Here is a 21016-nt window from a genome sequence, read left to right as displayed (position 1 = left end):
TGCATAAACGTTGAAGGTTGACGAAAGCCGGAATAATTGGATATAAAAGCTTCGACAAGTGGTCAGTACCTGATAAGAAACCTTATTGACTTCGGGACCATTACATATATGTTTTGGGATCTGCCATGCCAAAATGCCAGTTTTTGGGAATAATGAATCTTTTAAAATCATAACTAAATATCATTTTGAGAAACTTATAACGATTTTATTTCTTGAAAAGAAATTTACAAATCTGAAGGAAATATTGTCAAGTGCTGTATGTTGTGTTTACTACATGTAGGCTCGGATAAAGTCCGTAAAGTAGAGAACCTCTGTATACACTGATGGGGAAGTTGCTGGACAGCCTGTCGCGCCCCATGACGTCACTCCAACAAGTTCCATTTCACCTTGGGTATTTTTACACACCAACGGGCCACCACTGTCACCCTGAAGTAGGACAATATCAACATTATTGCGTGACACTACCTCAAGGAATTCTGTTAAAGTCGAAAAACCTTTGACTAAATCCCAAACAATATAAAACAACGAGTTTTTCAAGTAAATGATGCACGACTAATACTACGTAAAGCAATTGACGACATCGCACATCCAATCGTGGTTTTCTGTAACAAAGTGTTAAGGCTGCTAAAACGATTCATCGACACTATAGTTTAGATATTGATACCACATTGCAGAAAGAACAGCAAGAACATGTACATGAACCCAATATTTTAACGGGCACCTGGCTACATAAAACAAATCATTCAGCTATATCCCCCGACATCACAAACTCAATTACGCTTAGCAAGCATATTGATAATGAAATAACTAGAAAAGTAACACTCGTCAGCATTGTGTTTTTGTGACATCACCTGAGTAATTACCACATCCTTATAAAAACTTAATTATATTTACTACAAATCAATTTCATTTTCGTGAGATACAGAATTTCGCAATATTTCGAACTCGAAAGCAAATTGAAACGGTTCGCGAATAATTGATAATTCGTACATAATTATGAATACACGATTAACAGAGTAAGAGCCGTTGATTGCGAGTTTATGTATTCGACGAATATGTTGAAAACAACGACTTCGTATATTATTGTATACGCAAAAAATAACGTGGTTTACTGTGCCTGTACTAATCCCCTACACTCATGTGACACTCCTAACACTCTAAGAGTGGATGGGGACAAATCCACCTGACGCGTACTGTATCTTGTATCGTGGTACTTACGTTGCATGCACCACTTGTGCCTTGTCCTCCTACACATATGTGGATTGGATCATGTATACCGCTTCCCCAGGATTGTTTACAAACACTGTCTTCAAGGACATTAATATTAGCTCCTTGTAGCAATAATGGAAGATCGTCTATTTTGAAGAAGACAATAAATCAGTTTATTATAATACGATAAAAATATGTGATAACGGCGGATATGAAAATCGTATCATTCCCTCACAAGGAATATCGTGACTAGAACACACACCATGGTAGACTAGATTACCTGCCTTAGTACCAAATCCCTCTGCTAGGCTAAGCACATAAATAGTTATTATTTTCGGAGGAGCGAAGCCTAGCGGAGAGAAGAAAAACTACGGCAGGCAATCCAGTCTAACCCCATGGTGACTCATTCGGAACTCCTCGGGTGTGCCAGGGTATTTATTATTTTTATTTTTTAATAATGATGTTAATGATGATAATACATATACTATCGTGCGATAGGTAATTATTTATGTATTATGATATAGGTAGGATATATTATACATGCGATGAAAGAGTATGTTGCAATAGTGTTATTAGCATAGATTCAGCGGGTCAATACATGTGTACGTTAGTAACATCCGAAGAGTTCCGAGTGTATGGTGACTACATTGATAAATATTGCGATTCATTAGTTACGTATCACCTCCTGAAAATAACATAGGAAGAACAATTTTGACGAAAAAAAAATCAAATTATTCAGTGAAACGTTCGAAAGTCAAATATTTGGACTTGAGCAAGGCTTACAATAACTCGCATTTGGTCCTTAAAATTATGAAAATACATGATTAAAAAGTTCGTTTCTTGTATTTGAAAAAAATCTGATTTTGTCTTCACAATGATAACCATTGCGCTCGATACTCCCTAATAACTGTTTGTATCGATTTAAGTCAACATAAAAAAAAATAATTTTGACCACTCAAATGCTTTTTTATCACCATTGCAGCTGGAATTCATACAAATGAGACCATTCTGTTTGTCTTCAACAATATAACGAAAGAGGTTCACTCAAATGTTAACATTTTGTGATCCATTTAAATATCTTATCTTAGACCAATCAGAACCTAAATACATAGCGGTTGCATTTATAGAAACAAGCCACCGTTTATGTTGATACATGATAATATATGAGAAAACGGAAAACTATTCATATTTAGTATTCTTTATTTTCGCCGATCAGTAAGCATTAGGTTTGGAAAACAAATGATGGGAGTCATAAAGCGTAACCAAAGAAATATGTGACTAATTCACAAAATTGTATTAATTTTTAGAATAAGGTCTTACCATCGCCGAAAGTACGTCCCCAACCAGTGATTCTACAGTCTCCAAATCCCAATCTAGCCAACTCACTGTTTGTCCTAGTATTTAGCGGGATGGCTGCGGCATTTTCATTACTATCTAAAGCTATAGGATTTCTTAATTTCAATACTGCGATGTCATTCGGATAGCTACCGGTACCTTGATTATAGGAAGGATGCTGTGAAATAAACAAAGGACGTCGTAAGTAAAGTAGAGTAAGTAAATAGATAAATAAGCAAATAAATAAAAGTTAATGAAGAGGGTATATTTTTAAGGTAAAAACATTATTATAAAACTGGTTCTTATCCGATAAACTGATAAGCTAAATTGCATTTACTAATAAAGAACTTGAACTTGAGTCACCAGTTTATACTTACAACATCAAAGTATAATATAACCCATATTTAAAGTGCAAGTGTCGATTATCTATGTAGCTTTGAAAGAATTGTACCTGCTGCCCCTATTGCATGATCGTAAAAGGCGACTTAATTTAGGATCTTATCTTTTCGCTTCTTCCTAACTGACTTTGTTCTCCCTAACGTTTCCCTTGACACGGCCTCACTTTTGAACTTCTGTTGAGCTCTCGCCCCTGTGAGGTAGACTTAGGGTCTGGGTTCTATCCCCTGGCCGAGATAACCAAAGTCTATAAAAGTGGAAGTTTCTGCTTCTGCTTAGCGCTCAGCATACCGGGAATGGGACGACTGGTTCGCCCGTTTCCAGTATAATGTGACCGAGTAGTGTGTGTTGCTTGGTTTCTTTGGCGGCATGTTTCATTGATTAAGCACTATAAAAAGAACAAAGTTACTCTACACAAGAAGATACAACACGAATACATGAATACCACAGTCTCCCAAAACACATACCAACACTTCATACACGCAACACAGCGTATATATCGGAGGCCGTCCTAATTACAGGACCCTGGCTGTCAATAAGACGTTAATTTAATCAAACAAACAAACAAAGTTGATTTTAATTTCAAACAATTTCATTGGCAAACATTTTGATGAAAGGACTAAACAACAAGCAGTACGTATATAAGTGTTATAAACTTAGTTGTACAAGAAACATTCTTAGTCCGTTACATCCAGCACAGGCAATCAGAACATCTCGCCTGTACGTCTAGATCTGGCTTGGACACAAGCGTATGGATACAAACGAAGATATGATTCGCTGGACGGCGGTCAAATTACTGACTTCCTGTCGGATAGTATCATAGAGGGTTACATGCCATATTGAATCAAAAAACGTTATTTTACGTGACAAAGATAAGTTTTTATATATTATGTAAAACGATATTATTTGGTATAACAACATTTTAGCTACGTACCTGATATATGTTTGCAATTGACACGGTGGTTCCACCATTATCTCTATTTGAGGAGCCATAATACACACTGTAAAAGCTAGGACTGAAAATATGTATATACTAATAAATAAAGATGCAGCTCTTTCTGCTGTATATATGTATATTTGTATTTATCAAATTAATCCGTCTGATATCCTGTGCATTTGCCCGTGTAATATTTAGGGGATAGAATGTCTTCTTCATGAATCTACTGGAAATTAGATAGTGAATTTTTGTTTGAACACGAAGTCGAGTGCTAATACGACAAAATTCATTATCCTGTAAATTTATGAATAAAGACATTCTATCCCCATTCTAAAATTGTTTAAGACAGTGTTACATTCATGTCAGATTCGACATTAAACTTATCAAAAACCGGCAATTCAAAATGAAATATAATATCGCTCCGCTTGTTTTCTTTGGCAAATCATATTTCTCCTTACATTCTGATGACGTAGAAGCTTTTCCCACTTTCAGTTTTCCCTAACTGACTGCATAGTTATGTTATGGTACTTGGTGTAAAATGAGCAGTATAGGCAGTGTTTTGTGTATTATTGCCTTATCAGAACTAACGATTTAATTATATATCAGTACATTTACGTTATTCCCAAGACGTCTGTGATTTCTAACATGAAACTGCTGAAACGTTTATAATGCTTGCTGTACGATCGATTGGCCTAGATCACGAAAGTTGAGGCATGCGGTATTGTCTAATTTACATTTTTGGGATTTACTTGGTGTTTTCTGAATAAAAGTATTGAGAATTCAAGACAAATACTATAGTGACTGGCTAGTACATGTTTATTAATGTCACTTTACCCCTTCAGTCATAATAAGGATCGGTACTGTAGTTTCACTCAACTGAAAAAACGTGTTTTAGTGTAATCAGTTTCTTTTGATTCACTCAAATTCTACTTTGTTTCAATCACATTTGTAAGTTGATAGTTCTTATGCACGGAGAAAAGATCATGAAAATAATTCTTTTTCTTCGAGTTGGCACAGGTGTGTTTGTATTTAAATTTTTTCACTCCATACCGTTTCCATTATAACAGATAATAATATTTTCACACTTAGAAATGCAAAGATCTTTTCTCACATTTCAAAGGTTTGAAAACAAATAGTGTATGTTAAAAAGAAAAAAAAAGAGAAAATATAGTGTATGTTAAAAAGAAAAAAAAAGAGAAAATATTATTAAATTCAGTGTTTCTTTGATTCTTGTAGATCCAATTTCAGGGGTGTTGCCTTCTTCTTAATGAACATTTTTGAGTTCAAAGTTATCAAAGTGAAAAAAACGGGGAGAGCATGATGGTATTTTTTAGCAATTGAAATTCAATAAGAAACTGAGTTCTAGTATTAGGATTGAGATAGAAAAGTAATATCAAAGGTATTGCAATTAATATTTGTCATAATTTCTTTTTCACTTCTCTTGCTCTTGATGGTACAGCGCAATCACTAAAAAAATATATTATTGAACTTAGAACTAAAAATGAATGTCTCTAAAACAAATGTCATTGATCACTGTAAAATATGTAAAATTCTCTAAAGTCACGTATCTCCGAGTTGCTGCGGTAAATAGAGATTTACTCTATTAGGTTCTGATATTTATGTCTCCTTGAATGAGATGACAAAGATGAACTATGAGAAAAAAATGATTAAACTACATTCTCGATACTCCAGGGGTTCCAATCACTTACAATTTATACACCACTGGACTATCTCATAGTAAAACTGGAATATATTACCACATTTTTAAAACAACATTTTAAGACACACCTTTACATTTCTCCTAATTGTACTTTATGTAATTCTGGAAATGAAACAATTACTCATATTCTATGGAAGTGCAAAGAAGTACAAAATATTTTAGATTGCTTGACATCTTTACTTGATTCTTTACTTATTCATTTTTGTCTCAATAAACAGATTTTATATTTGGTCTATATTTTTCCAACTGCATTTCTTTCGAAGCTGACAATGAATTCTTATAGATATATAATGGTATATTTGAAAAATGAGATGTATTGATGGTCTTTTCAAAACCTTGAAATTTTTTATAGTATTAACAAATATATATAACAGAATGTACTCCCAGTAAGGGCGAAAGAGCAAGTGTTAAAATGAAATAAATGGGAAAAATAGCTAAACTTTTTTATTCGCATTCCTAAGAACTCTAAAATATCTTATTATACTGATTACACGGTGTATGCCAATATGATATATCTTCTTCTTATCATGTGTCACACGTATTCGCCCCCTGTCTACCCATCATCCCCTTTCTTTATGTTTTCTCTCTCTCTCTCTCGCTCCCTTTTCTTTGTTTTTCTGATTTTTCTATTTTCGTCTCTCTGCAATTCATAATGTGTGTGTATGTATAAAGTGAAAATGTCTCTGTTTGTCCTGTCTAATGTGTTACAATTAAAAAAAAGAAAACTTACATAAGACCATCTACACAGTGCGCGGCCGTCAAAATAGTGTCCGAATTGAGGATGACCCCACCACAGCTATGACTGCTTAAGACTCGGAGTGACACCTGCCAGGGGTTATTTACGATTTCGGCGTCCTCTCCTTCGATAATCCTACTGTTGGTAAGCTAAAAATCAAAATTTACATTCAGTACATCTATACTTTGTAAGTCCTTTAAAATATGACCACAAGTCATCACAATTGAAAATAAGAAAAAAAAAAAAAAAAAAAAAAAAATGCCGACAGTGTCAAATATTGGATGCATACAAGGCACACGGGAAGAGACTAATAATAAAACAAAGGCATACTACACGGTATGAATAGAAATGCAATTTGGTCGTCTTAAGGTATTCTCACATTACTCAAAATTTTCTCACACTTCAATATTCTTTTTACTTGTTTTATCAAGTAACCATGTTGTTATGTACCTTTTGTCCTAAGAAATTGAACCTTTAATTGTTTCTACATTCAAGTATGTCATTTTTAACCTTTTGATAATCGTCTTAGGTAAATATGTCCCGTAAACTAAAATCAAACAGAAAATATTTTATCATATATTTATTTTCTTAGCATATCTATGCTTTTTCAAGAAAAAAATGTTTCCTTTCTCTCCATAATTAATTGTAAGGGAACTTTCTTTTGGTTTTCTAATTGAATAACGAGAACGATCTGAGGAGGTGTTTTACGGTTTTGAAGTCTTAAAGTGATGTCTATGTCAGTTTTACTGAAAAACAATCGCGGTGCTGGCACCGGATTCAGTATTCAATCTGAATAACGAAAAAACGCTCTTAAGGACGTGTTTTACGGCTTTCATATGTTTAAATGATGTCCATGTAATTAAATCGAATAACGAAAAACGATCTATGAAGGTATTTTACAGAACAATTTGTCGAGGTTTTTGAGATTGTTAAATCGTATTTTGATTTGTTTTTTTAATGTTTTGTAATTGTTATTTATCTATTCAATTTGAATAACGAATAAGATGTTGGCACCGGATTCGTTATTCAAAAGTAAAAACCGAATTACTAATACGGTGCCAACACCTTATTCGTTATTCAAACTCAAAACAATTTATCGAGGTATTTAGCTGTTTTTTGTTGAAGTGTTGAAATTATGTTTTGATCCGTATTTTGTGTTTTAAAATTGTAACTAATTTGTTCATTTTTGAATCACGAATAAGGTGCTGGCACCGGATTCGTTATTCGAAACCCGAATCCCGAATCCGAATCCGGTGCTAACTTCACGTTTTGTACACGGAAAAGTTCATGCCAGCCTCAGGTAACAAAATGTACCGTGATTAATGTTTTACTGCATCATTTGACTTGCAGTTTGGTTCAGAGTATCCGCAATGGCATTCTGTATAATACAGGAAAACAATTTCGTTTAAAATACGGAATGGGGGTGATTTTGGGATTTGTTTGCTCACCGAATGCAGAACGCAGCATCCACAGGGAAAGAAAAATGTGGTCGCTGGTTGCTTAAAAGAACTGGTCGTTTAATAGAGTTACACTATAGAGGAAAATCGCTCGGGGGATTGAAATGGTCGCCTAGAGCAGTGGGTCGCTTAATAGAGATGGTTGTAAAGACAGATTGGACTGTAGTGTGTTTTTTTCGAAAAACCCTCGATACCGGGAATACACACATAGAGCAACGTAAATGTCAAAACATACAAGGATCCATGTCTGCGTCAAGTTGGCAAAAAAACTTAAATGAAATCGTTTTATATGAATAAAAAATAAAAGTAAGTACACCTGATGCGCGCCTATCATTTGACGTGCACGATACTACTGATTGCGTGGTTTCTCCATATTGGTAACAGTGCAAGTTAATAAACAAATTGTGATTTTACAATTATGTCGACAGTTAAACTTATCGTACATTCCTTAAAGGGACAATTCAGTCTAAGAGAACATTAAAATTTGTACTTATATCGATAAAAACCAGTTCTAATGGAAATTAGATCAGTCGGTTTTAATGTGATATGCCTGAAAAGCCCATGGTGGTGACATGTGTGTAGATGTTCAAACTCGCTCGCTGTCCGCTATTACACATTGTGGTCGAACTTCTTGTAAGCCGAACCCTGTCCCTTGCTCGTAGAGTAATGCAACTTTTGTCTAGAACTGCTCAAATCGCTCTGACAGTAGTGTGTTTACCTTATTAGGTGAATTGTCTTGCCTAAAATCATTTTATCACATTCTCAGTGGTTATGTAGTTTATTTGTTTAACGTGCGTGACTTTGGCTCGGGTATGGCTACAGCGTCCATATTGTACCTGCTTAATCGTATTGATCAACGATTTGATATTTCAACGATATTAATTAAAATACTAAACAATGACGTGGAATTTGTCATTTTTTTATGTGATATGTTTCATAAGAAATGTAGAACAATACATTTATGCCATATTTTGCTTCTTGGTTATGTAAAAGAATTAGCCTGAGTGAATTGTCCCTTTAACAGCTTTCTGAATGTATGATGAAAGTTATTTTAATAATTACAGTCTTAAAATACTAGATTTACTCAGGTATAATTAACAGTAAAGGTAGGGAAAACGGGAACGTTATCCAGAAATGGATGTCATACAATGTACGTAACAGCACAAGTGTGGAGTCGACTGAAAATACAGCTGCCCTAATCACGAATTCGGAATTTGTGATTGCAATATATTATGTTTTCAAGCAGCAAAAATTATCATCATTATACAATGTTCAAATATTTTGAATTTTATATTGTTTCATTTTTATTAACACATATTCATGTTATTGTAGCATATTTACCTGTTCAACTTCAATCTTAGCCGCATCGATGAGATCCTGAGAAGGATGTCTTGGTAGCGGTGCCGACTTTGGCATCGCAAAGGATTCTATAATTATAAATGATCAGATATCAAATACATTTATCTATATAATTTAAAGGCCCACTACTTTTCTGAAACGGCTTTTATTTTTTGAAATGGGAATGTAAAACGAAATTGATAATTTTATAGAGTCACAAAAGTTATTAACTTACCGTTAATACTCATTTTCCTATACATTTATTGTTTTCGCAAAGGTAGTGGGCCTTTAATATTTTAACAGGTGTAACTTAGTGTTGACACTAATTACATTACTGATTAAAATGTTGCAAATATGCTCTACAGATTGAGCTATATATCTTAACTGATAATCGAAAAATTTCAGTCCCGCTACGTTTCCTTATGATTTAAGATATATATATATATTATTGTAACCATAACTTAAAGTAATATTAAATAACACATGCATACCTTGCACGCCATTTTAACGTCTAACGGTATGAAATGACAACAAACATTTTTATTAGATAATAAACATAGTAAGCTTTTTGATGACATCCATGTCTAATATAAATTAAATTCTTATTTGGTGAAAGAAACGTTGAACAAATGATGTAAACAACAAACAATTCTCGGTATTTTTTTTTAGTAAATTGGCCGGTTTTACTTTAAAAAATGCAAATCACGGGATTTGCATTGAAAATAACACGCGATTTTCATGTTTGGAGAATTATTTTGCAGTCGCAGTTTTTTGTCCGATATTTTTTCAAAATGGGAGAATACCATAGTTGTAAAATTGCAATAATACCGCGAGGTATGAGAGAAAAATACTCTTCCATATATGGGGATATGAAGGATAGGGGGCAATCCTCCTTGGGTTTTACAACACTTTGTGACCTTCGGTAAGAATATCCATATCCTTCATATCAATACCTGGGAAATAGTTTTATAAATAAATCCATTATGCCAACAAAACGCACAAAACCATATACACTTATAGTAAAAGTATTATACTGAAATGAAGACTTACCGACAACCAATAAAGCACAAACGAAGACGAGCCCTTTCATCATGATGGACGAAAAACCAATGATGTATACCCCAACTCTGTGAGGCTGTCCTTTTTATGCTAAAGGGATCGTGATACGACGTACAGCATCTGCACCATCCCAACGTCCTCAACGTCTAACACCTGTCAAATTTCTAGAGTACTCAACAGGGTAAAAGCATCATATATATGATAATTGCGACATTAATTTATTTGTTCACGTACTTTGACAGAGTTATCAGTTGTTTTGTAATGTTTTATGATGCGGTAATATTTCAGTTGGGAAGAATTACAACACGTCACCATGTTTCTTATTTCTTTATAAACTTTGCTGGTGACTGGCAAGTCCTATATGTCATTTTATATAAATATAAAATGTAAGAGTAAGTAACACGTTAGTTACAGGACCTGTGCCCAGTTTCATGAACATTCCTTAAATTTAAGGAATCCCTTATCTTAAAATTCACCGTAGGAAAGCATTACGGATTAAGGAAGCGCTCCTTAACTTAAGATTTTTCCTTATCTTTTGTAATGATTTCCTATGTAGAATTTTAAGTTAAGGGATTCCTTAAATTTAAGGAATGTTCATGAAACTGGGCCCTGTTCCCCCTTAATGCACTCCCTATCATTTTTAGAATCCACGAAAATTGAGCCCAACGAAAATAAATGATTTCACAGTAACGTGTACGATACTATCGATCTCGTGGTTTCCCCATATTGGTATCAGTGAATATATATATTATATTATTATTAATTATATATTAATTAAATATGATTTTACAATTATGTTGAACGTTAAACTTATAAGATCTGTATCATTTTAAATTCTATGTGGTTAATTCTTTAACAGGTATCGGAATGAATGAACGCACAATAGAGAACGAACAAGAAACGAACGAATAAATCGATTATCTATATATCTCCAGGGGCATCAACGTGTCCTCCCTTCCACCCGTCTGTTAATCTGTCTGTGAACATGTCCATATAGACAAACAGAACAGATACTGAATATTAACATACTTCCATATATGATTTCATCAAGTTGGATTGACAAACAAACACACGAAGAAACGCATTAATGGACAGACACGGACAGATGGATGGATGGACAGGCGGATACACACGATATGATGATAATAATTTGTACACATGGGCAAAAACAAACTGCGCTGATAAAATTGAAAGTTAGAATGGGTAATGATAAAATCAATACACATTAATAACATATTCATAAAATATTATATTTGATGTTTGCGTGCTATAAATCTATCATCTTAATTACAGCTTCCTACCCATGTGCGCCACGTGCAATAAACGCATTCGACAAAAGATGAGTTCAGTCTTTAATACGATCAAAAACTTCATCGTCATCTCGGCATATTTATTTGCTCTTTCGCAGTCTTGCAAAGACAATCGATATTGTTCGCTACAGTAATAAGTCACCATATGTACATTAACTTACCATAATGAGCCAGTACCATCCCACGTGCTCGACGTCCACACCTGTCAAATTTCTAGTACTTAGCAGGATAAAAAGCACGATATATTATAACCATGATGATAATTTTATAATCTGTGATAGTGTGGATATGTGTTATTTACATATATATATATATAGTTTCCTATAAGCATGTCCTGCTATAGCCCATATCGTTAGATAGGCAAATAGATGTATAATGTGAGTGAGAGTATGTAGATATAAGTGTGGGTAAATCACATTTTTGTTTGTATAATAAAAAATTAACTTAAAAGATTTTTTATGTTTAAGGTCATAGTTGTGGTTTTTTTCTGTTTTGCGTCCGCGTGCGGGTAGGTTTTGTGCTGTTGTGAGGCAAAAACAAACACAAGTTATTATTTTTACAATTTATAAAAAGGCTGTTATTAATTTTTTTATGAGGGCTATATTATATGGAGCAACAACATTTAATAAATTTATGTTATAACAGACACCATGTCAAAACAGAATTTTCTCATACTTTAATCTGACAAATCTTTTAATAATTTTTAATGTTGAAATATGTTTGTTGCATTCCATTTTGTACACCAAACCAATGAATCAATGATACGGAGACTATTTATGAAATATTGTCTATTCTACCACTTGCAAGAACAAAACTGGTCAAAGTGTAAGCATCCTAGACAAAGCGTGGGCTCCATGTTGTTTTATTCGTATTTGTTTTTTTCCTTGCTTACTGGTAGGTTTTTGAGAATCCAAAGGACGCAAAACTGAAAAAAACACAACTATGGCCAATATGGAGATATAACACGAAAATCTTAGTGTACTCTAAATAAACCACGAAGAGTTTTGGGAAATATCTCCATAACATAAAAATCTATTCAAATTAATCCTTATGATTCAATTTACTAAAGATAATCTCTTCAATATTTAAAATTTATTTTGGGATTTTTTGTGTCTATGAAATCATAACGCCATTATCGCATTTTTCTTTATTGGCTGATAAAGTAAATGCTTAAGCCAATAAACTCGTTAGAAGCAAAATTGAATTATTGTATTGCGTACAAAGGCAGTGCAGTCTTTTGCTGAATGAAACATACAAACATGTGTCATAGACATGAATACTGCGTATCTGTTTGCCGAAAAAAATTTTGAAGCATTTTTTTTCATAAATAGCACATTAATATTTTCCTTGGATATTTGATAGAATAAAAAGATCAAATTGTAATTTTCGCAAGAATACGGTTCGCGTATTCGCCCTAAAGTTCTATGAAAAGCCAATATCGGCAATTGTGCCAATTATATTCTTTGACTGTAATAATTTTTCTTGTCATTTTGAATGAAAAAAAACCCCAGCAACCTTCAACAGAATACGGTTTGCGGCTTTTCAGCGGCGAATGATGACGTAAAAATCGAAAAGACAGTGTTTAATACGTACTACAAGGCCGTTGATTCAATATATGTATCGATTTAACCGTTATAATTGTTATCCATTACTATATATAAAAAAGATTGATTATAATTTTACATCTTATGAGGAATCTGAAAGGCATAAACGAGGCATAAACACAATGCACAGTTATACGGCTCTTTTGATGTACATCAAAGGATTAAATTACCTGTTCTATTCTGTTGCCTCCAGTGGTATTATGAGATAGTCCAGGGGTGTAGAGATCGTAAGTGATCGGAACCCCTGGAGTATCGAGGATGAGTTCCGGTAAGCTGATGACGTTTGTTTTATCCACTTAATAACTTAGAAATCTGACCGTATTCATAAATACTATGCCAAATATAAAAAGGTCTTATCAATAAACAACATCATTTTTCATGAATACTGAAGTTCTATACAACAGATTATACAAAAACGTATAGCTTTAAAAAAAAAAGCAAATCAGCTAAATCATGATAAAAGAAAAACAGGATAGCTCAACGGAAACGATAAACTAAGCTACGAAAATGAGTAAACACGAAAAAGAAAACTATAAAAATCAGCAAAAACGACAAATCGAATTATGAAAAAACCTCGAATATCATGACTGTGGTTCTGGTGTCATCATCCAAGTCTCATAAAGATTAAAACTTGACCCGGTTTTGATCTCATTTAAAACAACAGTTATGGTACATGTAGTGGTAAAAACGCGATTCTGTTTTTCGTCACGAGAATCTATTTGATACAGTCTGTTTAACGCATTTATAGATTGGGATATGGTTTTGCTATACAATATATAACCATTGTGTATACGAGGACATATTTGATTACACCGAACCAGTATCCAAACAAAGCCACATCAACATCACTGTCACTGTGTTCAAGGTTTTATGTAGCCGATTGATTCATTTCTTGTGTAACAAAAGATCTGAATTTCAATATTATCATTAAACAATGGATTCATTTTTATGTTTAGAAACACCAGGTACACACGAACTTCGCAATACATGTATAGGCTATGACAAATAATAAAACGGTTATAGTAATGGATTTAATTTGCACAGATACCTAACTTCATCATTATATTTAGTTTGGAGTGAATACAATGTATTATGGTAATCTTTGTTTTTACATTTGTATTATGATGACGATATCAAATGGCAAATATATAAACATTAAAAATAAAAAGAAGGCTACATACACGTTAGCTTCTGCCCAATCCCACTATATAGATATTAGACACGATAAAAAATTATGTTTAAATAACAAAAATCCTTTCAGTTGACAATTACGAAAAAGTCCTGTTCAATTCATGATATGATACAGAAATAGTTTTACTCTTAATAACCTGTCATGTCTTGCGCTTTGTATTGATAGAAAATATCGATTTTGTATTGATCAGAAATATAGAGTCACTTAATTCAACAATCAAGCGTGTATAACTACACATTTCGAAAATCCACAGAGGGAGTGATAATTATAATATGCAATACATATTTATTGTTCGGTGATGCATAAAAAATCAGTGCTTATTGATGAACTCGTACAAAGTAGTCCGCAACACTCACAATTCCCAGGTACAGTCTATATCAAACCCAACGCCCACTGAGTGATGCATTACCGAAGGCGCGGTAACAAGGTGCGTTCACCGGTCGATGAATCTGTGATAATTACGTAGTTTTCCATATCATGCTGGAGCACTTCAACATAGGTCTGTTTTATACGAAATACAGAGATGCTAAATAGGTAGAAACAAGTGTTGTTGGAATAACTAATGCGGGGGACGAACTCTTGAATGGTGACAACTGAAATTTGTTTGTGATCCTCATCCTCACCTATCAACTAAACTCATTTTAAACAGGCTGAGGGCAGGGAAACGTTAAAAATTAAAGGAGAAAGAGAGGATTCATGCATTCACGTTAAAATCTCTCTAATATGGTGACCGATGTGTACATCATATTTAACGACCAAGACGTAGGTATAAATATACAACATTAACAACATGAAAGGTGTAGTGGTCCACTGTTATCTCGTTCAACAAAGTGAGCGTATAACCAAGTTGGATTACCATCTCTCCTATTTAAATAACGAGTGACCATGGCCTGATAAAATATATACTGTCTTGATGAAAGTGATTTTTGAAACAAAATTAGCTTTGGATTGTTGCTATTTTCCTGTGTCATTGGTTGTGAATACACTGTAATGAACAATGACAGTTAACAGTAGTCTACCCGAACCAGAAGACACAGCAGAAGCAGAGCCAACTCCACAGGAGATTATTGTACCACCGTTTGCATTGCTTTTCGCAGCGTTTTTAGGTATATGTTTTTACAATAACTTTTCCAGCATTTTTACATTGTTAAAAAAATATAATTTTCAAGAAATTATTAACCATGGATAGTAGTTTTAAACGGAAATGTTGGCATCTTATTTACATCTGTCTTATGCGATGTCTTTCGTATACATGTTGTACATTTCAATTTGGTTTGCTTTTCTCCAGAAAGTCAATGAAATAATATACGATCAGTGAAAATTAATTGGAACCCCCGATAGATGTATGTTTAAATGCGCTATCTCTCAGAGCAGTTAATAAATATGTTATATCTCTATCTTACACAGGGGGGGGGGGGGAGTGTATGACAGCTCTCACGCGCTTGACAATAATGTTTCGTCATCAATATATGTGGCGTAACTGCGGCGCGCATTGTAGATGACGTCATCAATTTTGACGCATAACGGAGTTCTTGCGATAATGGCGCGATGAAAAAGCTGGAAACCAAGTGGAATTTCATAATTTTTTCTGCTTAGTATGGGAGAAAAAGAATCAAACATAGGTCTGTGAAGTGGACAGGGATATCTCAACCCTCGTGAAAGATTTTGGCCGTCAACCCTCGGCAAGCCTCGGGTGGACCGGTCAAAATCTTTCACTCGGGTTGAGATGCCCCTGTCCAATTGACAGATCCATGTAAATTCTATTAATCTTATCTTATCTTGGAGGCTGCTTTAATGCCCTTAAATCCAGATAATAATTGGTACTCCTATTTTAAGCGATAACACATTATGGCAGTCTTTTTAATTTATAAAATTATTTGATTTTATATTTGATTGAATAATTTTGTTTCATAACGATAAGTCATATAAATTTGATACAAGTATCATAGCCCTGTGAATGTACACACTAGAATAAAAGACTTTTATGTTTTTTTTAGGTATCTTAGCCCTATGGATATGCACACACTGCAATAAAAAGAACCGCCATGGCATACGATCTGTAATAGTTCAGCCTATGAAAACGCCAAAAATTGCGTTTGTGAATACCACAACATTGAAAACGCTACTGAGCTTCAAAGGAAACAAACCGAAAAAGGCATCAACATCTAAACGAAATAAAAACTGTTTTCTAACAGACAAAGACTTAGAGGTGGTGGAGTATTTCACGTGTTTTCAAAATTCTGCTAAGGAACTCTTTCGGATCTGTTTGCCTTCAGCCTTGACCCTTGGTTTTTGTCCTCTAACACTGCTACTCTATAGTCCAATGGTAAGGGCTATCTGGCCTCCTGATATTTATGATGTGACACCAAACATCAACGAAGCTATCGCTTGCTTTTTGGTACCTTCCGGTATGGTGTATGCTGTTTCGTTTGGATTCGCGTTCCAACAAGTCCTGGACAAGCAAACAGACATAATGAAAAACATTACATGCGATGTAAGACATATCAATAAATTGATTTCAATGACAAAGAGTATCCGATCTATTTCGGAAAAGACCAGGATTAAGATGTACGCAGCGATTAAAAGGGAAGTCATTTCCATGATGCAACTAATCATGGATATCAATAATACTGGAAAAGACCCCCAGGGAAATGAAAGTGAAGGCGAAGGTAATTCATCTCTGTCTAAATTGGGCTTTTAGATTGTTTAGAAATAATCCATAACTACTGATGCTAAACAATTGTTATTAAATTTCACACATTCATTCCTTCGACTAGTATGACTGAGCCATTTTTTTACTTAGAAATGCTCCATCTCCGACAGAGCATTACGATACTCGTTATTTGAACAATAATTGGTGTTTAATCATGTATATATATATGTCTAATGATCGAAATACAAACTCTGTTTACCGAGCATACTAGGGCTGCATCCGAAGTGCTAGTGGTTTTACATTTTTATATTTTTAGCGTTAAATTGCGTTTATAGTTCTTAAAAGAATTTTCTTTCAATACACATTTTAAATCACTGATTCTGCAAGATAAAAAAATGTTTAAGCAAAAATATGAGAATGAAGAAATTTAATACAACCGGTTTCCGTTATCATTGAAAAGACCAATTGTCATTTTATTACAAGCCAAACATTTGCACACCGGTTTTATGGTTATGGGAATCCTTACCGAAATCAGCAAGCTATTTTTCCATGATGCATATTGCAAGAAATTTTCTCTTAAGCAATAATTTGTTTGGAATTTCATAATTCGTAGCGGATTCTCACAAAATGTTCTCGCTTATTTTTATAACCCTTTGAAATTTAAAAAAAATGGTGACATCAATGCTTATATTTATTTAAAAAAACCTTCATAGAATATGATAATTCCAATGTACGACTCCATTGATTATCAAGAGGTTATTTTTTTAAATTAATAAATAGCCTTAGTGTCTCTTATGTCTCTATTATGACGTCACGATAATATCAATTATCGGATAGACAAAAGCCAGTTTTGACAGGTTAACCGCGAACAAGAAAAAAAACAAAAAAAAAAAAAAAACAAACAAACAAACAAACAAACATGCCAATACTTGAAAAGTGGACTTATTCTTCAAAGACTTATTAATTCCGCTTCAGACACCTTTAGAGGGTAATAAAAATATGCATGTGTCCTTGCCCAAACCATCAAATAGATTTCCAGGCAATCTTCGAGGAGGCATATCCTTGACTCGGCAATTTACGTTCTGTTTTACTGGCGAAAAAAAAATCGGTTGTTTCCAAGTGAATAAAAATATAACATGCCAATCATTGAAAACTGTTCTCATTCTTCCAGGACATATAAATGCCGCTTCCGACACCGTTTTGGTGTAACAAAAAGATGCATTTATCCTTGCACAGCCCATTTATGATATTTCCATTTAATCTGCGAGCAACATAACATTAAGGAAGTAACAACAAGGTTAATGTAGCTTTATTGTCATGTTTCGTTTTTGTATTTTGCTGTTATATATTCACTTTTTAATGAAGTTTATATTACAGATGACATTTGGTGCATAATTGATTATTTACGAGAAGTACAATCCCTCCAACACAGAGATGTCACTGACGAAGTCATATGTTGTCGATTTGTGAAATATCTCGGTCATCTAGGAACCGCAAACAGGGAAAATCTACATGGGAAAATGCATTTTTTAGAGTAAGTTTTGTTTGTTGGTTTTTACACTTATGCTTTGGGTTGATGAACGTCAGAACACCGTCCCTATAACTACACAATTAGTGCTTGCGCAACATGTACGTGAAACATGAACATGGACACTTAACGGCATTTTAACGATGGTATATATACTATAGGTATGTTTCATAACTGAAATTAAAAATATAATAATAACGTGACTTCATTTTCCTCTGGACATCTTTGCTCCACTGATCCACTATGGAGGTTATCAAGATATCTTACCTCTCTAGGGAACAGCCAACTAAATAAAAAAGACCTTCGAAATGGCCCCTGCGTATACAAGATTGAGCTCAGGATAGAATTTTAACCCGGCCGCTGATTGGCTTGCTAATTATGAAAAATGTTTTCTGACAGGTAATTATTACTAGATAACCATGATATGAATTTGTTAATTCATATTGAGATTTAGGTTCAAAATATTAATTTTGATAATGAATAGGTAAAAACTTTTCAGGATTTTTAGTGCAAAATGCGCCTGATTTCAATATAGCTACCCTGGTTTGAGGTTGAGCAGAAGGACCCAAACTTTTTTTGTATCCAGTGTTATATGAGAACCTAGACTTTAATTATTGAACAAAATAGCTAACTAATATTCCTTTGTTTTAATAATACAGTACAAAACTTTAACAAAGTTTAACACTGTGGTCTTTGTAAAATTATTTAGCTGGTTGTTCTCTTCTATTCGTACCCGTTATGTTTGTGCAATGAAGTTTTTGATTTCATAAACTCAGTAACTGATCCGTACGCGTGCTTCGATCGATCAATTGATTGATTTCACAAACATAGTAACTGATCCGTGCTTCGATCGATCGATTGATTTTAAGGGCTTAACGTCTTTTTCCGGTTATTGCCGAGCCTAAAGACCAATATTCGACAGGTGATTTCTCGCAATTTAACTGCTTAAATGCCCATTACCTTTCCGGAGCAAAATATAAAGGTTTCTTAAAAAAACATTAATAACATCAGAAAATGCGTACCGATGACCTAAAATAAGGTTACGACACCAAACATATGCAAGATTTCCTGCGTAATATATGAAAACAATGGAGAGTCAATTCGCTGTTTTGCCGTCTGGCGCAGTGATAGTCAACTTACGCCCGGTATTTAGGACGACGGCGGGAAACATAATACGACCCGCGTTATGAAAATAAACATTTTATTTATTTTAATCAAATCGTTCAGAAGGTGATGATAAATATAGTATTAACGGTAAGTTAATAATTCTTAAGACTCTACAAAATTATCGATCTTGTTTTACATTCCCATTTAAAAAATTTAAAGCCGTTTCGGAACGGTAGTGGGCCTTTACAGCTTATACATATATTAAAAGACGATATAAGAGCAGAATAATTCCAACTAGTTTAAAATGTATTTCCAAATGACTAAAAGGACATACCCGTACTTAGAGATTTAAGAGTTCTACGCTATTTCAGGAGTTATGTGTAGATATTAAAGCACTTTCGTGCAATATTATTATGGAAAATGTTTTTGAGTGCATGTAATAGAACTAGGCATTATCCCTCCTTAAGTAAATTAATTTTCAATCTATCAGACGATAGTATTAACGATAAACGACTATGTGTATCTAAATATAAAACATTTGCTTTTTTTCTCCTCACTATAGATGGGCACTGTTGGAGACTCTCGGGTACTTTACATTTCTGGGGATCCTGATGGTTCAGGCGCAATCCTATCAACTGGAGCTAACCATATGTATAATTACCGTTCTCTCAATCACTATGCTGTGCTATATAATAGCGGATCTTGATAATCCTTTTAATGGATTTTTCCGGATTGATCTCACTAACGTCGAGAGGCTACTTCAGCGGTTAAAACGGATGTACATTATGGCAATTAGTGAAGATCGGTTAAAGGAGGAAGGCGATCAAAGTTCTCATAATGGAATGAAGTCAAAAAAGAGGCCGAAAGAACATATCGGTTCTTTTAAGCTGTAATCATGAACTTCCTGAAATTTTATCAGTGATTATCTGAATGTCCTTAACGTCATTGTATACAATACCCATTTTCTAAATGTCCATGACATTGTTACAATGACCAATAATACATTTTGAATGGGTGATTAGACATTGACTTGTAATCTTAATAACCACCGGATGAAATGATCTACAAATTTATTGAACGAAACCTTACGCATTGCTTACTCATCCATCAAAGGAGTCATGACCTTAATGACGTTCACATATAAGTGAATTATAAATATTTACGTACATAAACGATTTGTTAGTGATTTGAAACGCTTATCATTCATTCGTTTTGACATTTCTGTGCTCTTCAAATATGGGGAAAGCGGGACATTAATATTCACATTAAGGACGGTTGTAACCGAAAATCGAAAAGTGATATATTGAAGTCTGAAGTTATATTTTGATACCAATCTAATTGTTAGACTTGAAATTCCGCTCCACTACGATGTTCTTCGATACCTTGTGTTGGAGCGAATCGTAGAGCATCGTAGTGGTGCGGACTTACAGGGCTT

At 34.0% G+C, this 21016-nt stretch overlaps 2 protein-coding genes across 2 annotated transcripts; one reads left to right on the top strand and one right to left on the bottom strand.

Annotated features, from left to right (window-relative positions):
- Nucleotides 1-242: 242 nt before the first annotated feature.
- LOC138316880 (fibrinolytic enzyme, isozyme C-like) lies at nt 243-10387 on the bottom strand. Its single transcript, XM_069258527.1, has 7 exons — nt 10179-10387; nt 9132-9217; nt 6328-6482; nt 3875-3956; nt 2530-2722; nt 1219-1355; nt 243-426 (listed from the first exon to the last, which is right to left on the bottom strand). Exons 1-7 carry the CDS (start codon nt 10219-10221, stop codon nt 271-273), a joined length of 852 nt encoding a protein of 283 aa, XP_069114628.1. The 5' UTR covers nt 10222-10387; the 3' UTR covers nt 243-270.
- A 4903-nt stretch (nt 10388-15290) lies between these two features.
- LOC138316435 (uncharacterized) lies at nt 15291-20866 on the top strand. Its single transcript, XM_069258128.1, has 4 exons — nt 15291-15399; nt 16291-16962; nt 18324-18480; nt 20144-20866. Exons 1-4 carry the CDS (start codon nt 15291-15293, stop codon nt 20472-20474), a joined length of 1269 nt encoding a protein of 422 aa, XP_069114229.1. The 3' UTR covers nt 20475-20866.
- The last annotated feature ends 150 nt before the right edge of the window (nt 20867-21016 follow it).

This window comes from Argopecten irradians, chromosome 2 (genome assembly GCF_041381155.1).
Source record: "Argopecten irradians isolate NY chromosome 2, Ai_NY, whole genome shotgun sequence".
Taxonomy (NCBI): Eukaryota; Metazoa; Mollusca; class Bivalvia; order Pectinida; family Pectinidae; genus Argopecten; species Argopecten irradians.
This window is presented reverse-complemented; position numbering and strand designations above follow the sequence as displayed.

Excerpts from the sequence above, each read along its gene's own strand:
- LOC138316880 (XM_069258527.1), bottom strand. The coding sequence starts at position 10,221 with ATGATGAAAGGGCTCGTCTTCGTTTGTGCTTTATTGGTTGTCG. Across the intron at positions 2,723-3,874 it reads CAATTGCAAACATATATCAG|CATCCTTCCTATAATCAAGG; the intron begins GTACGTAGCTAA and ends TTTATTTCACAG. Across the intron at positions 1,356-2,529 it reads GGGACGTACTTTCGGCGATG|ACGATCTTCCATTATTGCTA; the intron begins GTAAGACCTTAT and ends TCTTCAAAATAG.
- LOC138316435 (XM_069258128.1), top strand. The coding sequence starts at position 15,291 with ATGACAGTTAACAGTAGTCTACCCGAACCAGAAGACACAGCAGAAGCA. Across the intron at positions 15,400-16,290 it reads GCTTTTCGCAGCGTTTTTAG|GTATCTTAGCCCTATGGATA; the intron begins GTATATGTTTTT and ends TGTTTTTTTTAG. Across the intron at positions 18,481-20,143 it reads GGGAAAATGCATTTTTTAGA|ATGGGCACTGTTGGAGACTC; the intron begins GTAAGTTTTGTT and ends TCCTCACTATAG.